The following is a 16,590-nucleotide window of genomic DNA, read 5'->3' as shown; positions in this document are numbered from 1 at the left end:
TTGTGACTTTTGGACTTGGTCCCCTTGTTCCACAGGTACCCTAGATTGGAAATCCATTGTTATTGCATTGTTGGTTTGTGTCTTTCCTGCATTATTCCTCTAACACGACTTCTTTATCCTTAGGGGAACTTTAGTGCACTTTGCACTCACTTTTCAGGGTCTTGGGGAGGGTTATTTTTCTAACTCTCACTATTTTCTAATAGTCCCAGCGACCCTCTACAAGGTCACATAGGTTTGGGGTCCATTCGTGGTTCGCATTCCACTTTTGGAGTATATGGTTTTTGTTGCCCCTATCCCTATGTGTCCCCATTGCATCCTATTGTAACTATACATTGTTTGCACTGTTTTCTAAGACTATACTGCATATTTTTGCTATTGTGTATATATATCTTGTGTATATTTCCTATCCTCTCACTGAGGGTACACTCTAAGATACTTTGGCATATTGTCATAAAAATAAAGTACCTTTCTTTTTAGTATAACTGTGTATTGTGTTTTCTTATGATATTGTGCATATGACACTAAGTGGTACTGTAGTAGCTTCACACGTCTCCTAGTTCAGCCTAAGCTGCTCTGCTAAGCTACCATTATCTGTCAGCCTATGCTGCTAGACACCCTATACACTAATAAGGGATAACTGAGCCTGGTGCAAGGTGCAAGTACCCCTTGGTACTCACTACAAGCCAGTCCAGCCTCCTACACTGGCAATTCCCAGCAAATGGCAGACACAGACAATGGTATCGTCTGTTTGGGCCTGGGGCCAGACCCCCATTCTACTGAGAATCACAAGGCAAGATAAAGTGTTCTTCACCCACACAATCACAGTCAGACGTAGACAACTCAGTCACTCAAACAGCATTTGCACACCACATAAACCCAATCAGAAACATGTTTCCCACTCACATCTTTGCATATCCTAGACGTTCTTCCCAAAGGCTACAGCATCCTTTGTGTGGACCGTACACAAAAGGAAAGGAGTAGGCCTTGCTGTCATCCATAATTCGTCCTCGTCCTGCACCCTAGGCACACTAGTAACACTTAACACCCTGGAGCTGCTTGCATGCCATTGCCGACCTCCTATAACCCAGACTATCAACTTTCATCTCATCTTCAAGCCCCCCTCAGGCAGAACAAGGAGTTCATTGATTAATTCATAGATCTCCTCACCACCTTGTCCATCCAGCAAGCCCATGCCACCCTCTTGGGTGACCTCAACCTCCTAGGCATCACAAGCTGAAAAAAAAGACCCCTTCGACCTCATTAATACATTCAGCATAGTACAGAACATCACATAACCAACCCTCTCCAAAGGACATTATCAGCCTTGCCTTCTCAATACCACCAACAATCCTGTGCAAACCACCCATACCTCTCTACTGGACCACCACTTTTGCTAGTCCTTTCTCCATGCTTAGCATCCTCACCACAAACCAAGGTAAACACAAAAGAGGAGACCAAACTTTCAGACCCTTCAAAGACTTCTCCATAGACAACTTAATGCTTGTACTCATCTCTGTCACTCCATGTCTGACACCTTCGAACAACTTCAGCAATTGTATGGAAATCTAGGTGAACATCCACACACCAATTACAACACACAAGACAAAGCCTTCAGCACCACAGAAGTCTGAGGACCTTGATAAGAATAAACAATTCATTGGGAGAAAAGAAAGAAAATGGAAGAAAAACATAACTCCTGAGGATCTCTTGATACTGAAGTCCTTCCGCTCAGCAGAGAGACAGCTCACAACATAAGTGGAAGCAAAGTACATTGCAACACCATCAATGAAGCCACTTACAGAAACAGAAAGCTGTTGAAGACAATCAAGCATTGCATCAATCCACTGCCAGACCCATCTACTCCTGCCTTGCCGCTCAGGACACTATACTAAAGCTGAGCCAAGTTTGCACTTGGTTACCTCTTTACCTCTTTTGAGCAGACTGCTAGGCATGCACTGGCCTAGGGAAAGTTCAGTGTCAAACAGTGTCAAAAAAGGGGTTAGCAGACAAGTCATGGAATGCACAAGTTCTTCCGGAGGAGCAAGAAACAAGGTTTGTTATTTTCCTTTCTTCGTGTGTTAATCTGAGAAAGTATATTCTACAAATGTTCACAAGTTCTGTACAGGTGAGTATAGACAATATATTGTACATATTGTATAAAAATGCACATGAAATGTATGTTACAACCGAGTAAGTGCAATGACTGCATTGCAGGTTACAAATGTCCCAGTGTAGTATTCAAAGACCATAGATGCTAGGTTCAGACATGTTTCTCTGGTACCTGAATGCCAGCAGGATCACCGCTGCTATGATTAGTGCCGAGAAGGAGAGTGCATACCCGATGGTCCAGATGACAGACAGGGACAGCAGCAACTCTTCAGGAGGTTTCTGAAAGAACCAAAGACAAGACACATGGTTATTCAAGCCTCTCCTTTCTTGAAGCTTCAATACTGACCAGCCTTGTTCTCGAACACTGAGGCAGTAGGCTAAATACGACTCAGTACCCTGGTTTTGTGACAAAAGGCCAGAACCACACCAGATGGCTTTGCAACTCATCGCACCTTCAGCTTTTGTCGCATGGCTCAGCTGCATTTTTGCTTGTGGCCAACATTTTTGGAGTTTGAGCCATAGAGACACCTCAAATTGCAGACCTGGTGTGCCAAGAGAAGGAGATATCTCCTTTGGTATTGATGACGCGGAAATGAAGGTTTTACATTTATTAGTGCATAAACGTAGTGCTGCAATAATCAAGTGTGATTTTAACCGAACTAACGAAGATTGTACGGGGACAAAATGTGCCCTTAGGGTAGTTCGCCAACATTTAGAAGCGTGCTTTATATAACGTAATGTATTAGAATCGTACTAATCCGACATAACCGTATTTGCTTGTTTGAAATGTTTTAACTTAGCATAACTTTAGTGGAGGCTTCAGCCTAGTTGCCTTGTCTCACGATTTAGATGCTCGTGTTTTTCCAATGTGCTAATAAACGTGTATTTCTGCTTGAAGCTGTACTTTTCCACTGAGATCGTTCACATGCTTATCTTAAGGTTTCGTGCCAGCCTGGCATCTTCTTCTTTGCTCCAAGGTCAATCTGCAGGTGCGGACAATGGAAGCTCTGAAAGTGAGTTAATTGGTATAATATGTTGCAACTTACGTACCCGTCTCCAAGGATAATGTATGCCTAGGTAGAAGCTTGAGAACTGTTGTTTTTGATTGGACAATTTGAAGCCAACCTATGAACCCTCCAATGGAAGACCCTACTGGATTTGAACTGTTGTCTATTTAAACCTGGTGCACGAGAAGAAAGTAGCCCGATACCCGCCATTTTGCAGAACATTGCAGACATCATGGCCCATCTTGCCGACCTCATCATTTTGCCATCTTCTACGATGCCAATTGGTGTTCGATGCCATTTTGAATGAGACTTTGATGCTTTCTCTAATCGAGAGAAAGAGACTTTAAGAAATTCTTGCCCTAGAGACTTTAACTTTGATCTGTCCCTTTTGCATGAAGTAGTAGTTCATCTTGCCGCTGTGAGGCAATTGCCCCGTCCACCCTGCCCCCTTAGCCCCATCCCATGCTGATCGAAAACGATACCTGTGAGACGAAGACTTCCTTGAATGCTGATTGAAATTGGTAAATATGAAAGGAAATTGTACAATTGCATTGTGTTTCTTTTAGGTAACCAACTGCTGATTTTTGATAAGAGCCCTAGCTAGGAGTTTTCCAAATTAATGTTGCTAAATTGTTTTTGCATGAAGTCCCACATGCTGATGCTAATTTGAGGTTAGATGAGGATTCTTTTTGATGCACGATGCAATTTGAGACCTTGTTATGCTGACTAATGTATGCAATTAGCTCATTACAGATTATAGTTTTAGTAGTTTGCGTTGCTATTATTGAATGCATTGTTATTCAAATGCTGCATAGATTGCATCTTTTCCGCCGTTATGGACAGCTATTAATGTTCATTTACATATATCATTTGGTGTTAAGACACATCTATATTGTGCTAGCTTTGTTAATATAGGGAAATAAATTCATTAACTTTGAATAAACTGGTGTGGTTATTCATGACCGAAAGGTCATGGTTCGCCGAAATGTTTTCTGGATTAATTGTTAAGTGTTATGTTGATCAGGGCATTGCCTATGTTCGTTATTGATTATTGATTAGATTAAATAGATTAAATTGATTGATCTCGGGTGAAGAGAGTCCCACTTGGTCAAAAGATTCATCGACCCAAGAGCGTTCAAAGCACAGGTAATTTATTAGGCTGAAACGCTCTATCAGTAGATGGTAGCAGAGGACGGTTTAGACTTTTGGGACCCCGCTCGAGAGGTATATGGTGTTGAATTAGATTTTCTTGGGTAAAACAGATTGAGAAAATGATGATGGGCTAGGTCCCCCGCGACTTTCCCGGGATCTCGGAGCTTGCGAATGGAGAGAATGGAGGTGTGAAATCGGCGTTGGCGGTACTAGTGACGGTATGAGTGAAGTTAGGGTTTTGCGCTTGCACAGCTTATTGCCGCAGATTGTTTGAAAAGGTTGCGAGGATTTTAGAGAATAGCGGAGGTGCGACTCCGAGTGTGAGAGTAGGGAAGTCGTCGAACTTCATGTGCATGTGGCGCTTTGTGCAGAAAAAGGTCCACGTGGTTGTTGTTGTTGAGACGGGCCCTGCGAGGTCAAGAGACTCCGGAGTAAGTTGAAAAGTGTATGAGACACTTGTTTTATGTTGTGGTCTGGTCGGTTTAATAGGTCGACCGGGCGTGGTCAACGAGTCGGTACGTGTGTTAAGGGAGTGAAAGAAAACTTCGACTTCGGGCTTTGACAAAATTCTAAGTGCACTAGAATAGATCATTGACAAGTTGAGAGCAGAGTCTGCGGGTCAGATTTGCTTGCGAAAGTGGGGACCCAGAAAGATGGAATAACTGCCGAGGCTAGTGAAAAATCCCTAAGGTCCTGAAGCGATTGTGTTACCCTTCCTGTAGTAAACCGACAGATCTGTTTTATTATTATTTGGTTGCTCGCGATACATGCCAGAAGTTGTTACGAGAGGAGCTGAGTGAAGGAGGACTAGCCGTGAGGCTTTGTCAGCCGCAGTGTGTGTGAGTGTGACGTCACTAGGAGCCGCGCTGGGATAGGTTGGTTGCAGAGAAGGGTCGCGCACGGATTGGACGCAGTCCGTGGGGCCCGATTGGAAGGGGAAAGGCAAGCGAAGAGTATTCCGGGAATCAAAGTCACTTATTGATTACAAACTTTGTGAAATAAAAGACGAGAAAATGAAATTTTTTAAAGCATTAAAGAGTGCGATGAAGGGGGAGTCTTACATTAAAGCGAGCGTAGGAGAGGAGACGCCACCCGAAGGTACACCAGCTTACATTGTAATGGAGGAAAAAGGGGTAGCTCCGTGCCTTTGGCTAAAGCAATGGCACAAGCTGACAGAGAAACATGGGAGCGTAGCGTTCCCGATCCATGGGACATTCAATATAAGGATCCTAGAGAATTTGAGATTCGCGATGTACGACATGAAGGTACCTCCAAGGCCAGCACAGTTTGAGGCTCTAGCGATTTGGGAACTAATGGCTAGACAGCAACAGCAAAATAAGTTCGAGACCAGGATAAGAAAGGTAGAAAAGACACTAGCGGACGCTAGGTGGGATAATGCACAGAAGGTGTGGAGGTCAGATGTATTGCAGGGGATAAAATTGTTTCCCGCAATTGCTAAGGAAGAAGAGACGACAGGCAAGAAAGTTACCTGTAAGACAAACAGGAGGTGTTCCAAAGATAGAGAGGACGAGGAAAAGTTGAGAAGAGAAGAGGAGTTAGAGGATGAGGAGTTAATCATGCAATTGCTGAACGACCGTCCACCACCTTATGCAGAGAGTGGACAAGGTCCAAGTACCAGTTCTGCCCCTCTGGCACCGGTACAGAATAATGAAACTCCGAGTTCAGGAACGCCATCGGGATCTAAGGACCCGAGTTTACTGTTCACCCCGCAGATACCGCAGGTTAGGAGAATATATCCAGATGTGCCGATATTGAAAACAGCAGAAAATTATCAGCCGCAGGTCCCAAGGTACTACAGCAGTGACAACAGTACGGGAATGATCCTAGATCCAACCGTAATGGGAGTACAGAATGGTCGCAACCCAACATTGGCACAAGCTGAATCAACCCAGTTTTTGATTCCTCAAAAGCAGATGCAGGGGGGAACCGCACATGCTCAGATGACGGGGAGTCAGATGGGCATGCCGGCAATGATGACCCATAGTGTGGGAATGAACATGTCTCAGAACATGGGGAATGGACAGAACGCAGATGCGATATCCCTACCCATTACTGTAGGTCCACCGGTACCTTTGTACATTCAGCCTAACTCAGGTATGAGCAGTCAAGGATCAATGGTGCAGAGTGGGATGGAAAGGAGGTGCATTCAAAACACTCCAGAGACAACTCCGATAGCGGCTCTGCCAACTGGATCTGGGTCCTTGATGGAGTTTAGTCCCATATGTGCTCAGTCAACAGTGGTGAGGTCGAGTCCCCCACTGATGATACCGCTATCATCGAACACTGAAAAGTTGCCGCAATCATCAATGGCAGTTGATGTGAATGCTACACTGATGGGGTTGAATGCGCAACAGCTGACACAGTGGTTCAACAGTCTGAATTCCACACAAAGCTCAGCCAGTGGGAAGGGAGAAGACTATCTGAATAGGGTCAGGTTGAACATGGAAGCACAAGAATTGGTGGAAGGGACTATGGGTGTGAATAGGTTAGAGTCCTACTCGGAAGAAGAGCTGAGGTATCTATGTCCCAGGATTACGAGAGAAGTGAACAAGGTACATAGAAGGTTGCAAGAAATAGCTGACAAAAACGGGGTTGAGATAGACAAGACAAAACACTTGAGCAGGAGCTATAGATTGGATTTCGGGACCATAGACTTTGAACACATGAGGTCAGCAGGCATGAAAACGCACCTTAGAGAATTGCTGCAGAGTGCCCAAGTGTGGAGGTGCTTAGACAAATGGGAAAGCAGATGGGTAAAGAGAAAGGAAAAGAAGAAAGACAGTGCTCCAGAGCACAATGAGAAAAGGCCACAGAGTAGTGATGCAATAACCATGTTACCAATGAGGGAGACAGCAGGGGGGAAATTAATACATGTACCGTGGCACAGAAGCGACATTCAGTCTTTTACGGATGATTTTCCCAAACTGAGAGAGAAACCGATAGAATGGTATCAACAGACTGATAGGTTTGTGAAGCTTGCAAAATGTCTTTGGGAAGACCTGAACACCCTCTTTGAGATTGTGGTTCCGGCAGATTTGTGGGAGGATTGCAAAAGAGCTGTAGGTTGGCCGACAAGTGAACCAGAGAGAGACAGGGATACGGGTGCACCATCACCTATGGTGATGAGCTTGTACTATAAGGTGATTGAGCATTTGAAGACGAAGGTTGCCGCGAAAAATGTGGATTGGCAGAAGATTGATCGAACTGCCCAAGAGGCTAAAGAGTCGATTCATGGTTACTATGAGAGGTTGTTGAAGGCGTTCAAGAACTACAGTGGCACGGAAACAATAGAGGCGAAGGACATGCTTCATTTCGTGTTTAGATTTGTGGAAGGGCTGAGACCAGAGATAAGTCAGATGATAAAGACGCATTTGATTTGTTGGCAGTCGAAACCGATTGATGAGGTGTTGAATTATGCGAAATACTGTAGCGACGAAATTGAAGTGAAACAGAAAAGGTTGAAAGAGAAAGTGATGATGATGCAACTTAAAGCAGCTCAGACAGGTCTGCAAAGGCTGCAAGGGTTCCAACAGCAGATACCGCAGCCGCAGCCGCAGGGAACTATGATGTTTCAGCCACAGGCGAGAGGCAGAGGCAGAGGAGGTTTTGGGAATAATGGTCCGGATTTGAACACTGTTGTGACTCCGAATGGTGTGCAGGCATTGAAAAGGGTGATGCCGTGTCACGTGTGCGGAATCGTCGGTCATTGGAAACGCGAGTGTCCGATGGTGGTGCAGGAAGGTGCAGGTGTTGGTCAGCAAAACAATGATGTCAATGCATTCCAGACAATGAGGGGACCGAAAATGAGAGGTCCAAACCCAAATTTTCAGACCATAAATCAGCTGCGGGGATTACAGCCCATGCAGCCGCAGCAGATGCAGATGCCCCATATGCAGATGACGCAAATGCAGCCAATGCAACAGCAGTTTCCCATGGTACCTAATCAGCAAATGCAAATACCTTTGGCACCAATGAGTCAGCAGCAAGTGATGGTTCCTCCACAGGTCTCGGGTCAGGTGATGAGTACAAATGGCACAGTACAACAGTTCCCATTACACAGTGAGAATGGAATAAACAATGTATGGGAGAGTGAAAGTTCAGATGAGGAGGGAAATTGTGTGCTTGCAGCATCCTTGGAAGTTGATCAAAAGGGCCCATATGTGGAGGGAAGAGTTATGGGTCATAGTGTTTCATTCTTGGTCGACACAGGAGCCACACGTTCAACTGTTAGGAGCATTGAAGTACCAAATTTGCCACTCTCAGGGAAAACAGTTCAAGTGGTGGGAGTAGCAAACAGGCACCTGACGAACCCAATAACAGATCCAGTACCAGTCAGCATTGGTAACTATCAAGGGTTACATAAATTTGTGGTATGTGACTCAAGCCCGATAGCACTGTTAGGGAGAGACCTATTGTGCAAATTGGGATGTTCGATTATGTGTTCGAACAATGGAATTAGAATTCAGACGAGCAGTGATGGGGAAGAAGAGGACAGTGTAGAAGGGGATGAGATGGAAACTGTCGATGAAGAGTATCCTCTGATTAACCTTTTCCCGATGATAACTGAAGAAGATATTCCAGCTGAATTACGGGAAACAGTCGGAAAGGAAGTGTGGGATATGACAGGAAAAGAGGTGGGATTGATGAAAGGAGTGGAACCAGTGAAAGTGACTGTAAAACCCAATGTAACCTTTCCTCAGACCCCACAATACCACATGGCACAAGACACCCTCATGAAAGTTGCCCAACTCATTGACGAGTTTGTAAAACAGGGAGTACTGAAAGAAGTGTTAAGCAGTCCATGTAATTCACCAATCATGGGACTAATAAAGCCAAGTGGAAAGGTCCGAATAGTGCAGGACTTGAGGAAAATAAATGACATTATAGTTAAATGTTGCCCTGTCGTACCGAATCCAGCTGTGATAATGTTTCAAGTCCCCTGCGATGCCGAGTGGTTCTCAGTTATTGACTTGTCACAAGCATTCTTTTCGGTGCCTCTTCATGAGGACAGCCAATTTCTCTTTTGTTTCAAATTCTTAGACAGAGTTTACAATTGGTGTCGAATTCCTCAAGGGTTTTCTGAGTCACCGTCAATATTCAATCAGATTCTAAAGAAAGACTTGGAAGCATTAGAATTGCCATTCGAGTCAACCCTAGTACAATACATCGATGACTTACTGATTGCATCTAAGACCGAAAGTGGCTGCACAGCCGATACCATTGTTCTACTGAACCATTTGGGAAGGAATGGACACAAGGTGTCTCCTTCCAAGTTGCAGTTCTGTCAGAAGAAAGTAAAATACTTGGGTCATCAAATAGAGAAAGGGTCACGGAGAATAATGAAGGAAAGAATAACAAATGTACTTCAAATGAGTCCACCAAAGACAAGGAAGGAGGTGAGGAAGTTTTTGGGAATGGTGAGCTACTGTCGCCAGTGGATTCCCAACTTCTCAACTCTAGCCAAGCCTTTACTGAAACTGACCCAGAAGGATGCCTTGGATCAAATTGAGCTGAAAGGAGATGAGATAGATGCTTTTATTGAATTGAAAGAATGCATGTGCAGGGCTCCAGCTTTAGGTATGCCTGATTACACAAAGCCTTTCACATTGTTTTGTCATGAACGTGATGCATGTTCTTTGTCTGTCTTGACCCAAGCCCATGGTGGCATAAACAGACCAGTAGCGTATTTTTCAGCTACTTTGGATCCGGTCGCAGCAGCACTTCCAGGGTGTTTGCGCGCCGTAGCAGCAGTTGGTATCAGCCTCACTCAGAGTGAAGGAATAGTGATTGGACACCCAGTAACAGTCATGGTCCCTCACTCAGTCGAGATACTATTGACCCGCTCCCGAACGCAACACATGACTGGAGCAAGACTCACAAGATATGAGACAATAATTCTGGGCTCACCGAATGTGCAGCTGAAAAGGTGCACTACGTTGAATCCAGCAACCTTGCTTCCTGGCGAAAATGCTGAAATTGAGAACGCTGAAGACGTCGAGCATGACTGCCTTCAGGTGACTGAATTTTGCACAAAACCTCGACCTGACATTAAGGATACTAAGCTTGATGAAAATGACCAAATTGTTTTTGTTGATGGTTCATGTCTAAGAGATGGGATGGGAATTTTGAAAGCAGGATATGCTGTATGTACTGTAACAGGTGTCTTGGAAGCATCCTGGCTCCAAGGAGTTTATTCCGCACAAGTAGCAGAGCTTGTAGCCCTTACAAGAGCATGCCAATTGTCTACATTGATGAAAGTTACCATTTACACTGATAGTCAGTACGGGTTTGGAATTGTGCACGACTTTGGGCAACTATGGTCACAGAGAGGTTTCCTGACTTCTTCAGGGTCCCCAGTGAAAAACAGGGAGAGAATAAGGGAATTGTTACACGCCATTCAAATGCCAGCCGAAATTGCAGTGGTAAAGTGTAGTGCTCATACAAAAGGACAGGACTATGTTTCTCTGGGAAATGCATATGCGGATCAAGTCGCAAGATTTTGTGCCTTGAACTGTATATTGCTCAGGGATGAATGGAATTTGATAAGCGAACCAGAACTCGAACCAGCTGAAGCATTTGCCTTGAAGGTCGTGGATACAATGGATGAACTAAAAGCATTACAGAATAGCGTCAGGGAGGATGAAAGAGATTCCTGGATTAAGTCACAATGTACAAAGAGACCAGATGAGTTATGGGTTTCAAATGAGGGAAAATTTGTTTTGCCAAATAGTCTCTTATCGCAGCTAGCGCGGTTCTATCATGGGCAGGCTCACCTAGGGAGAGATGCCATGATAAGATTGTTCAAAACTGATTGGTTTAACCCCAGATTCCGTCAAGCTGCAGAAGCAGTTTGCCATCGATGTGTCATTTGTCAGCAGATGAACCCAGGGAAGGGAACGGTTGTGAACGCGAGCCACATTGGTAGGGCGAGTGGCCCGTTCAGCAGAATGCAGATGGACTTTATTGAGATGCCTGTGCATGGAGGTCTGAAGTATGTGTTGGTGATTGTGTGCATTTTTAGTCACTGGATTGAAGCATACCCCACACGTAGAAATGACAGCCTTACAGTTGCAAAACTATTGTTGAGGGAGTTGATACCACGTTTCGGATTCCCGATCTCTTTAGAATCAGATAGAGGAAGTCACTTCAATAACGAGGTAATAAAGTTACTTTGCGCAGCGCTGAACATTGAGCAAAAACTGCATTGTAGCTATCGCCCTGAAGCCTCAGGACTGGTGGAGCAGATGAATGGTACACTGAAATCAAGAATGGCGAAAATATGTGCATCGACAAATTTGAAATGGCCTGACGCATTGCCTTTGGTGTTAATGTCAATGAGAAACACCCCTGACAGAAAGACTGGATTGTTCCCGCACAAAATTCTCATGGGCAGGGCTATGAGACTTCCTGCAGTTCCCGCAAACGCGCTTTTGAATATTACTGATGATATGGTATTAGACTACTGCAAAGGTCTGGCTGACGTGGTTCGCTCTTTCTCTCACCAGGTGGAAGCAACCACCTTGCCACCGATCCAAGGTCCAGGACACACACTGAAAGCAGGTGACTGGGTCGTGATAAAGAAGCACGTGAGGAAGTCGTGTCTGGAACCCCGTTGGAAAGGCCCTTTCCAAGTGATCCTGACGACCACTACCGCTGCGAAGTGTGCGGGAGTTCCCAACTGGATTCACGCCAGTCATACAAAGAAAGTGTTGTGTCCCACAGATGAGGAAGTTGAAGCGCTGAAACTGCCAGTTTCTGATAACAAAGTGCTGAGCGCTGAGACAGAGCAAAACAGAACTAGAAGCGAACAGGCAGAAACAGGAGAGAGAGAGATATTCTCTGAGGACGAAACGACCGATTCACTTGGGGAAGACCAAGGAGAAACCTCAGACAGCGACGAAGCAGCTGAAGGTGACAAAGAGCCTGAAGCAGCTGAGGGTAGCAAAGAGCCTGAAGCAGCTGAAGGTGACAAAGAGCCTGAAGCAGCTGAAAGTGATAAAGAGCCTGACGAAAGTAACGGTGACGAAGGGCTCGAAAGAGTGAAGAAGCAGGAGAGCCTGATCAGAGGAGGGCTTTCCCAGAAGCAGACGATACAGAAAAAGAAAAAGAGAACTTGATTGATTCCCCAGAAGGAGGGGACAAGGCGGAACAGAACGAAACTGTTCAAGCTTCCACAGAAGAGATCGCAGGTCCATCAAGTGGACACGGTGCAAAGAGGAGACTAAGTATATCACCAATAAAACTAAGAACTAGAGAAAAATTGAACGACAGAGAAAGGCCAAAAGTGAAAGAGAAAAGAAAGGAAGTGTCTGTCGTGGCACCGACATCAAGTGAAGGAAAAGACTTGGCCAAAGAGGAAAGTACCAGTGAAGCAGAATCAAAGAGAGATGCAATATTGAAAAGGAAAAGGATACCAAACAGGAGATATTCTGGTCCAGAATGGGCATATGCAGTCAATGACGATTGGACTGACGAATTTGTATCTCTAAGCCTCGAGAACGAAGAAGAAGAGATACCAATAGAAAAGAAAAGTTTTATGGACACTGTTGATTGAAAGGGTGATAAATGACATTGCTTGCTACAATCTAAACCGGATGAGACATCTGCTGAACTGATAAAAGACTGAGTTATTGATTGAACTTTGAAAAAAAAAAAAAAAAAAAAAAAGGACTGAGTTATTGCCGAATTGAGACAAATGCTGCTAACCGATAAGTGACTGGGCTCCTGAAGAAAACTGTGTGAACATTGCGCTCGTTCAGCTTTGTAACTAAATTGCTAAATAGTTTCTTTATAAGTGCTTCTAGCTCTCTGATTCTATACAGATCATGGCTACACAAAACAGTAGAGTGAAATATTTTAAATATGCGTGTATAGGCTTGATAACTGCATGTGTACTAATAATAATGGCAATAGTGCTTGCTACACGTGGAAAGGGTGAGAATGAGAAAATTGATGCTTCTACTTTTGCTCCTGTTACTGTCACTGAACTAACCGCATTGAAAAGACTAGAATTAGATGAGAGACACTTACATGATAAGAAGGAGCTTTCGTATAATGTTTTCTATCGCCTACTAACAGAATATGTTGAGACTATGGACGCGAAAGATTGTTATGTGTGTACACAGATACCGACATCGGTAAAGGAAGGGGTGACTTATCACCACATGCCTCTTACATACGGGATTACATGTAGTATAGTAACTTCTAGATTTTATGGTCAGACTAACATACAGTATTTTTATTCAAATTATGATGTTACCTTTGCATATGTTCCTATAATAACGCAGCTAAGCCAGATTGCTAAAGATTGGGATGCTAAAATAATGAGGGAATTTTTCGAGCCAATGCAACCTTTTGAAACAGCTCACGCACATAGGGAAAACCTTACATGCTCACTCACTGCAGTAGAAATAAGCTTTTTAGATCGCACAGATGATAGAAGAGCACAAATGAATGCGAAATTAGAAAAAGAGCTAAGTAAGAGGACTTCAGTAGATAATTATGCTTTTGCCGCAATAAAAACACAAGGAAGAATAGCTTTAGATGCTTGGCATGTAGGGAAATTTTGTATATATCGTGGTGAATCTTATTATGATAACATTTTCGTAGGAGCGAGTGAATGTAAACATACGTTTATCTTTAAAGCCAAATGGACATTCATGCTGAACGGACTTGACCCTGTCATACCTGGTGTATATTACATTTGTGGGCATAATGCCTATTATCGTCTTCCAAAAGGGTGGTGGGGGAGATGTTATTTGGGTATAGTGTTCCCAAAGGTTTATCAACTGGATGACCTATCAATGATTCCAAAGACGTCTGGATCCCATCGTATCCAGAAAAGAGAGACCGCAGCTGCTGTGGTAGGAGATATATTTGGAGCCATGATTCCTTCACTAGGAGTTGTGTTGAATTCCATCAAAATAAGAAAGTTGTCTACTATAGTGGATAACATGTTGACAAAGTTTTCAGGTGCTATGATCCTGATGGATGCTGAACTTGCAGCAGAAAGAGCTATGACTCTTCAAAACAGGCTTGCCTTAGACATTCTTATAGCAAAGGATGGCGGCGTTTGCAAAATGCTTGGTGCGCGTCACTGTTGCACGTATATACCGGACAACAGTGTGAAGATTAAAACAATGCTTGCTAATCTAACAAAAGAGAGTGCAGACTTGAAGGAACTGAAAGAACCAGGAGTTTGGGAGAAGGTTGGAAAGGGAATTGCTTCAGTGGGAAATTGGCTTGGTGGCATTTAGAATGGAATATTACTAAAAATAATACAGGGAATACTAATAGTACTAATTTGCATTTTTGGGATTTGGGGAATAAAAAGGGGAATAGTAATGATAATGGAAAGAATTAAGAGAAGGAAGGAAGAGAAAATGATGAAAAGAATGGCAGAAGAATACAAAGCAAGAACAAGGGGAACTAAAAGGAAAAGAGAACTGACAGAATTTTAATGGAATAAAATTTGTGGGAATAGTTTTGTGTGATGACAAGTAGTCATCAGAGGAGGGATTGATGACGCGGAAATGAAGGTTTTACATTTATTAGTGCATAAACGTAGTGCTGCAATAATCAAGTGTGATTTTAACCGAACTAACGAAGATTGTACGGGGACAAAATGTGCCCTTAGAGTAGTTCGCCAACATTTAGAAGCGTGCTTTATATAACGTAATGTATTAGAATCGTACTAATCCGACATAACCGTATTTGCTTGTTTGAAATGTTTTAACTTAGCATAACTTTAGTGGAGGCTTCGGCCTAGTTGCCTTGTTTCACGATTTAGATGCTCGTGTTTTTCCAATGTGCTAATAAACGTGTATTTCTGCTTGAAGCTGTACTTTTCCACTGAGATCGTTCACATGCTTATCTTAAGGTTTCGTGCCAGCCTGGCATCTTCTTCTTTGCTCCAAGGTCAATCTGCAGGTGCGGACAATGGAAGCTCTGAAAGTGAGTTAATTGGTATAATATGTTGCAACTTACGTACCGGTCTCCAAGGATAATGTATGCCTAGGTAGAAGCTTGAGAACTGTTGTTTTTGATTGGACAATTTGAAGCCAACCTATGAACCCTCCAATGGAAGACCCTACTGGATTTGAACTGTTGTCTATTTAAACCTGGTGCACGAGAAGAAAGTAGCCCGATACCCGCCATTTTGCAGAACATTGCAGACATCATGGCCCATCTTGCCGACCTCATCATTTTGCCATCTTCTACGATGCCAATTGGTGTTCGATGCCATTTTGAATGAGACTTTGATGCTTTCTCTAATCGAGAGAAAGAGACTTTAAGAAATTCTTGCCCTAGAGACTTTAACTTTGATCTGTCCCTTTTGCATGAAGTAGTAGTTCATCTTGCCGCTGTGAGGCAATTGCCCCGTCCACCCTGCCCCCTTTGCCCCGTCCCATGCTGATCGAAAACGATACCTGTGAGACGAAGACTTCCTTGAATGCTGATTGAAATTGGTAAATATGAAAGGAAATTGTACAATTGCATTGTGTTTCTTTTAGGTAACCAACTGCTGATTTTTGATAAGAGCCCTAGCTAGGAGTTTTCCAAATTAATGTTGCTAAATTGTTTTTGCATGAAGTCCCACATGCTGATGCTAATTTGAGGTTAGATGAGGATTCTTTTTGATGCACGATGCAATTTGAGACCTTGTTATGCTGACTAATGTATGCAATTAGCTCATTACAGATTATAGTTTTAGTAGTTTGCGTTGCTATTATTGAATGCATTGTTATTCAAATGCTGCATAGATTGCATCTTTTCCGCCGTTATGGACAGCTATTAATGTTCATTTACATATATCATTTGGTGTTAAGACACATCTGTATTGTGCTAGCTTTGTTAATATAGGGAAATAAATTCATTAACTTTGAATAAACTGGTGTGGTTATTCATGACCGAAAGGTCATGGTTCGCCGAAATGTTTTCTGGATTAATTGTTAAGTGTTATGTTGATCAGGGCATTGCCTATGTTCGTTATTGATTATTGATTAGATTAAATAGATTAAATTGATTGATCTCGGGTGAAGAGAGTCCCACTTGGTCAAAAGATTCATCGACCCAAGAGCGTTCAAAGCACAGGTAATTTATTAGGCTGAAACGCTCTATCAGTATCCCCCACAATGGGGCCTCGAGTGGGCAGTCTGCCTTAACCCCTCTTCACATCCTGGCTGGTGGAAGCTTTTTTTGGTCATGGCTGTGTAGTAACTGTGCACAAGCAAACTCCACCATGGTCTCCCCTCCAGCCACGTAAATTAAGCCCTGAGGTTTAGGGCAGATGGGGGCCCAT

At 43.5% G+C, this 16,590-nt stretch overlaps 1 protein-coding gene across 1 annotated transcript in view; it reads right to left on the bottom strand.

The window, feature by feature from the left end:
* Positions 1-16,590, bottom strand: part of GLP1R (glucagon like peptide 1 receptor) — a 960,977-nt gene that overhangs the window by 606,062 nt on the left and 338,325 nt on the right. Inside the window, exon 4 of the mRNA XM_069236652.1 lies at positions 2,282-2,388. Within this exon, the coding sequence (XP_069092753.1) occupies positions 2,282-2,388 (107 nt within the window). The remainder of the gene's footprint in view (positions 1-2,281; positions 2,389-16,590) is intronic.

The sequence above is a fragment of the Pleurodeles waltl genome, chromosome 5 (genome assembly GCF_031143425.1).
Source record: "Pleurodeles waltl isolate 20211129_DDA chromosome 5, aPleWal1.hap1.20221129, whole genome shotgun sequence".
NCBI lineage: Eukaryota > Metazoa > Chordata > Amphibia > Caudata > Salamandridae > Pleurodeles > Pleurodeles waltl.
Note: the sequence above shows the minus strand (reverse complement) of the source record. Positions and strands in the feature narration are given on the sequence as shown.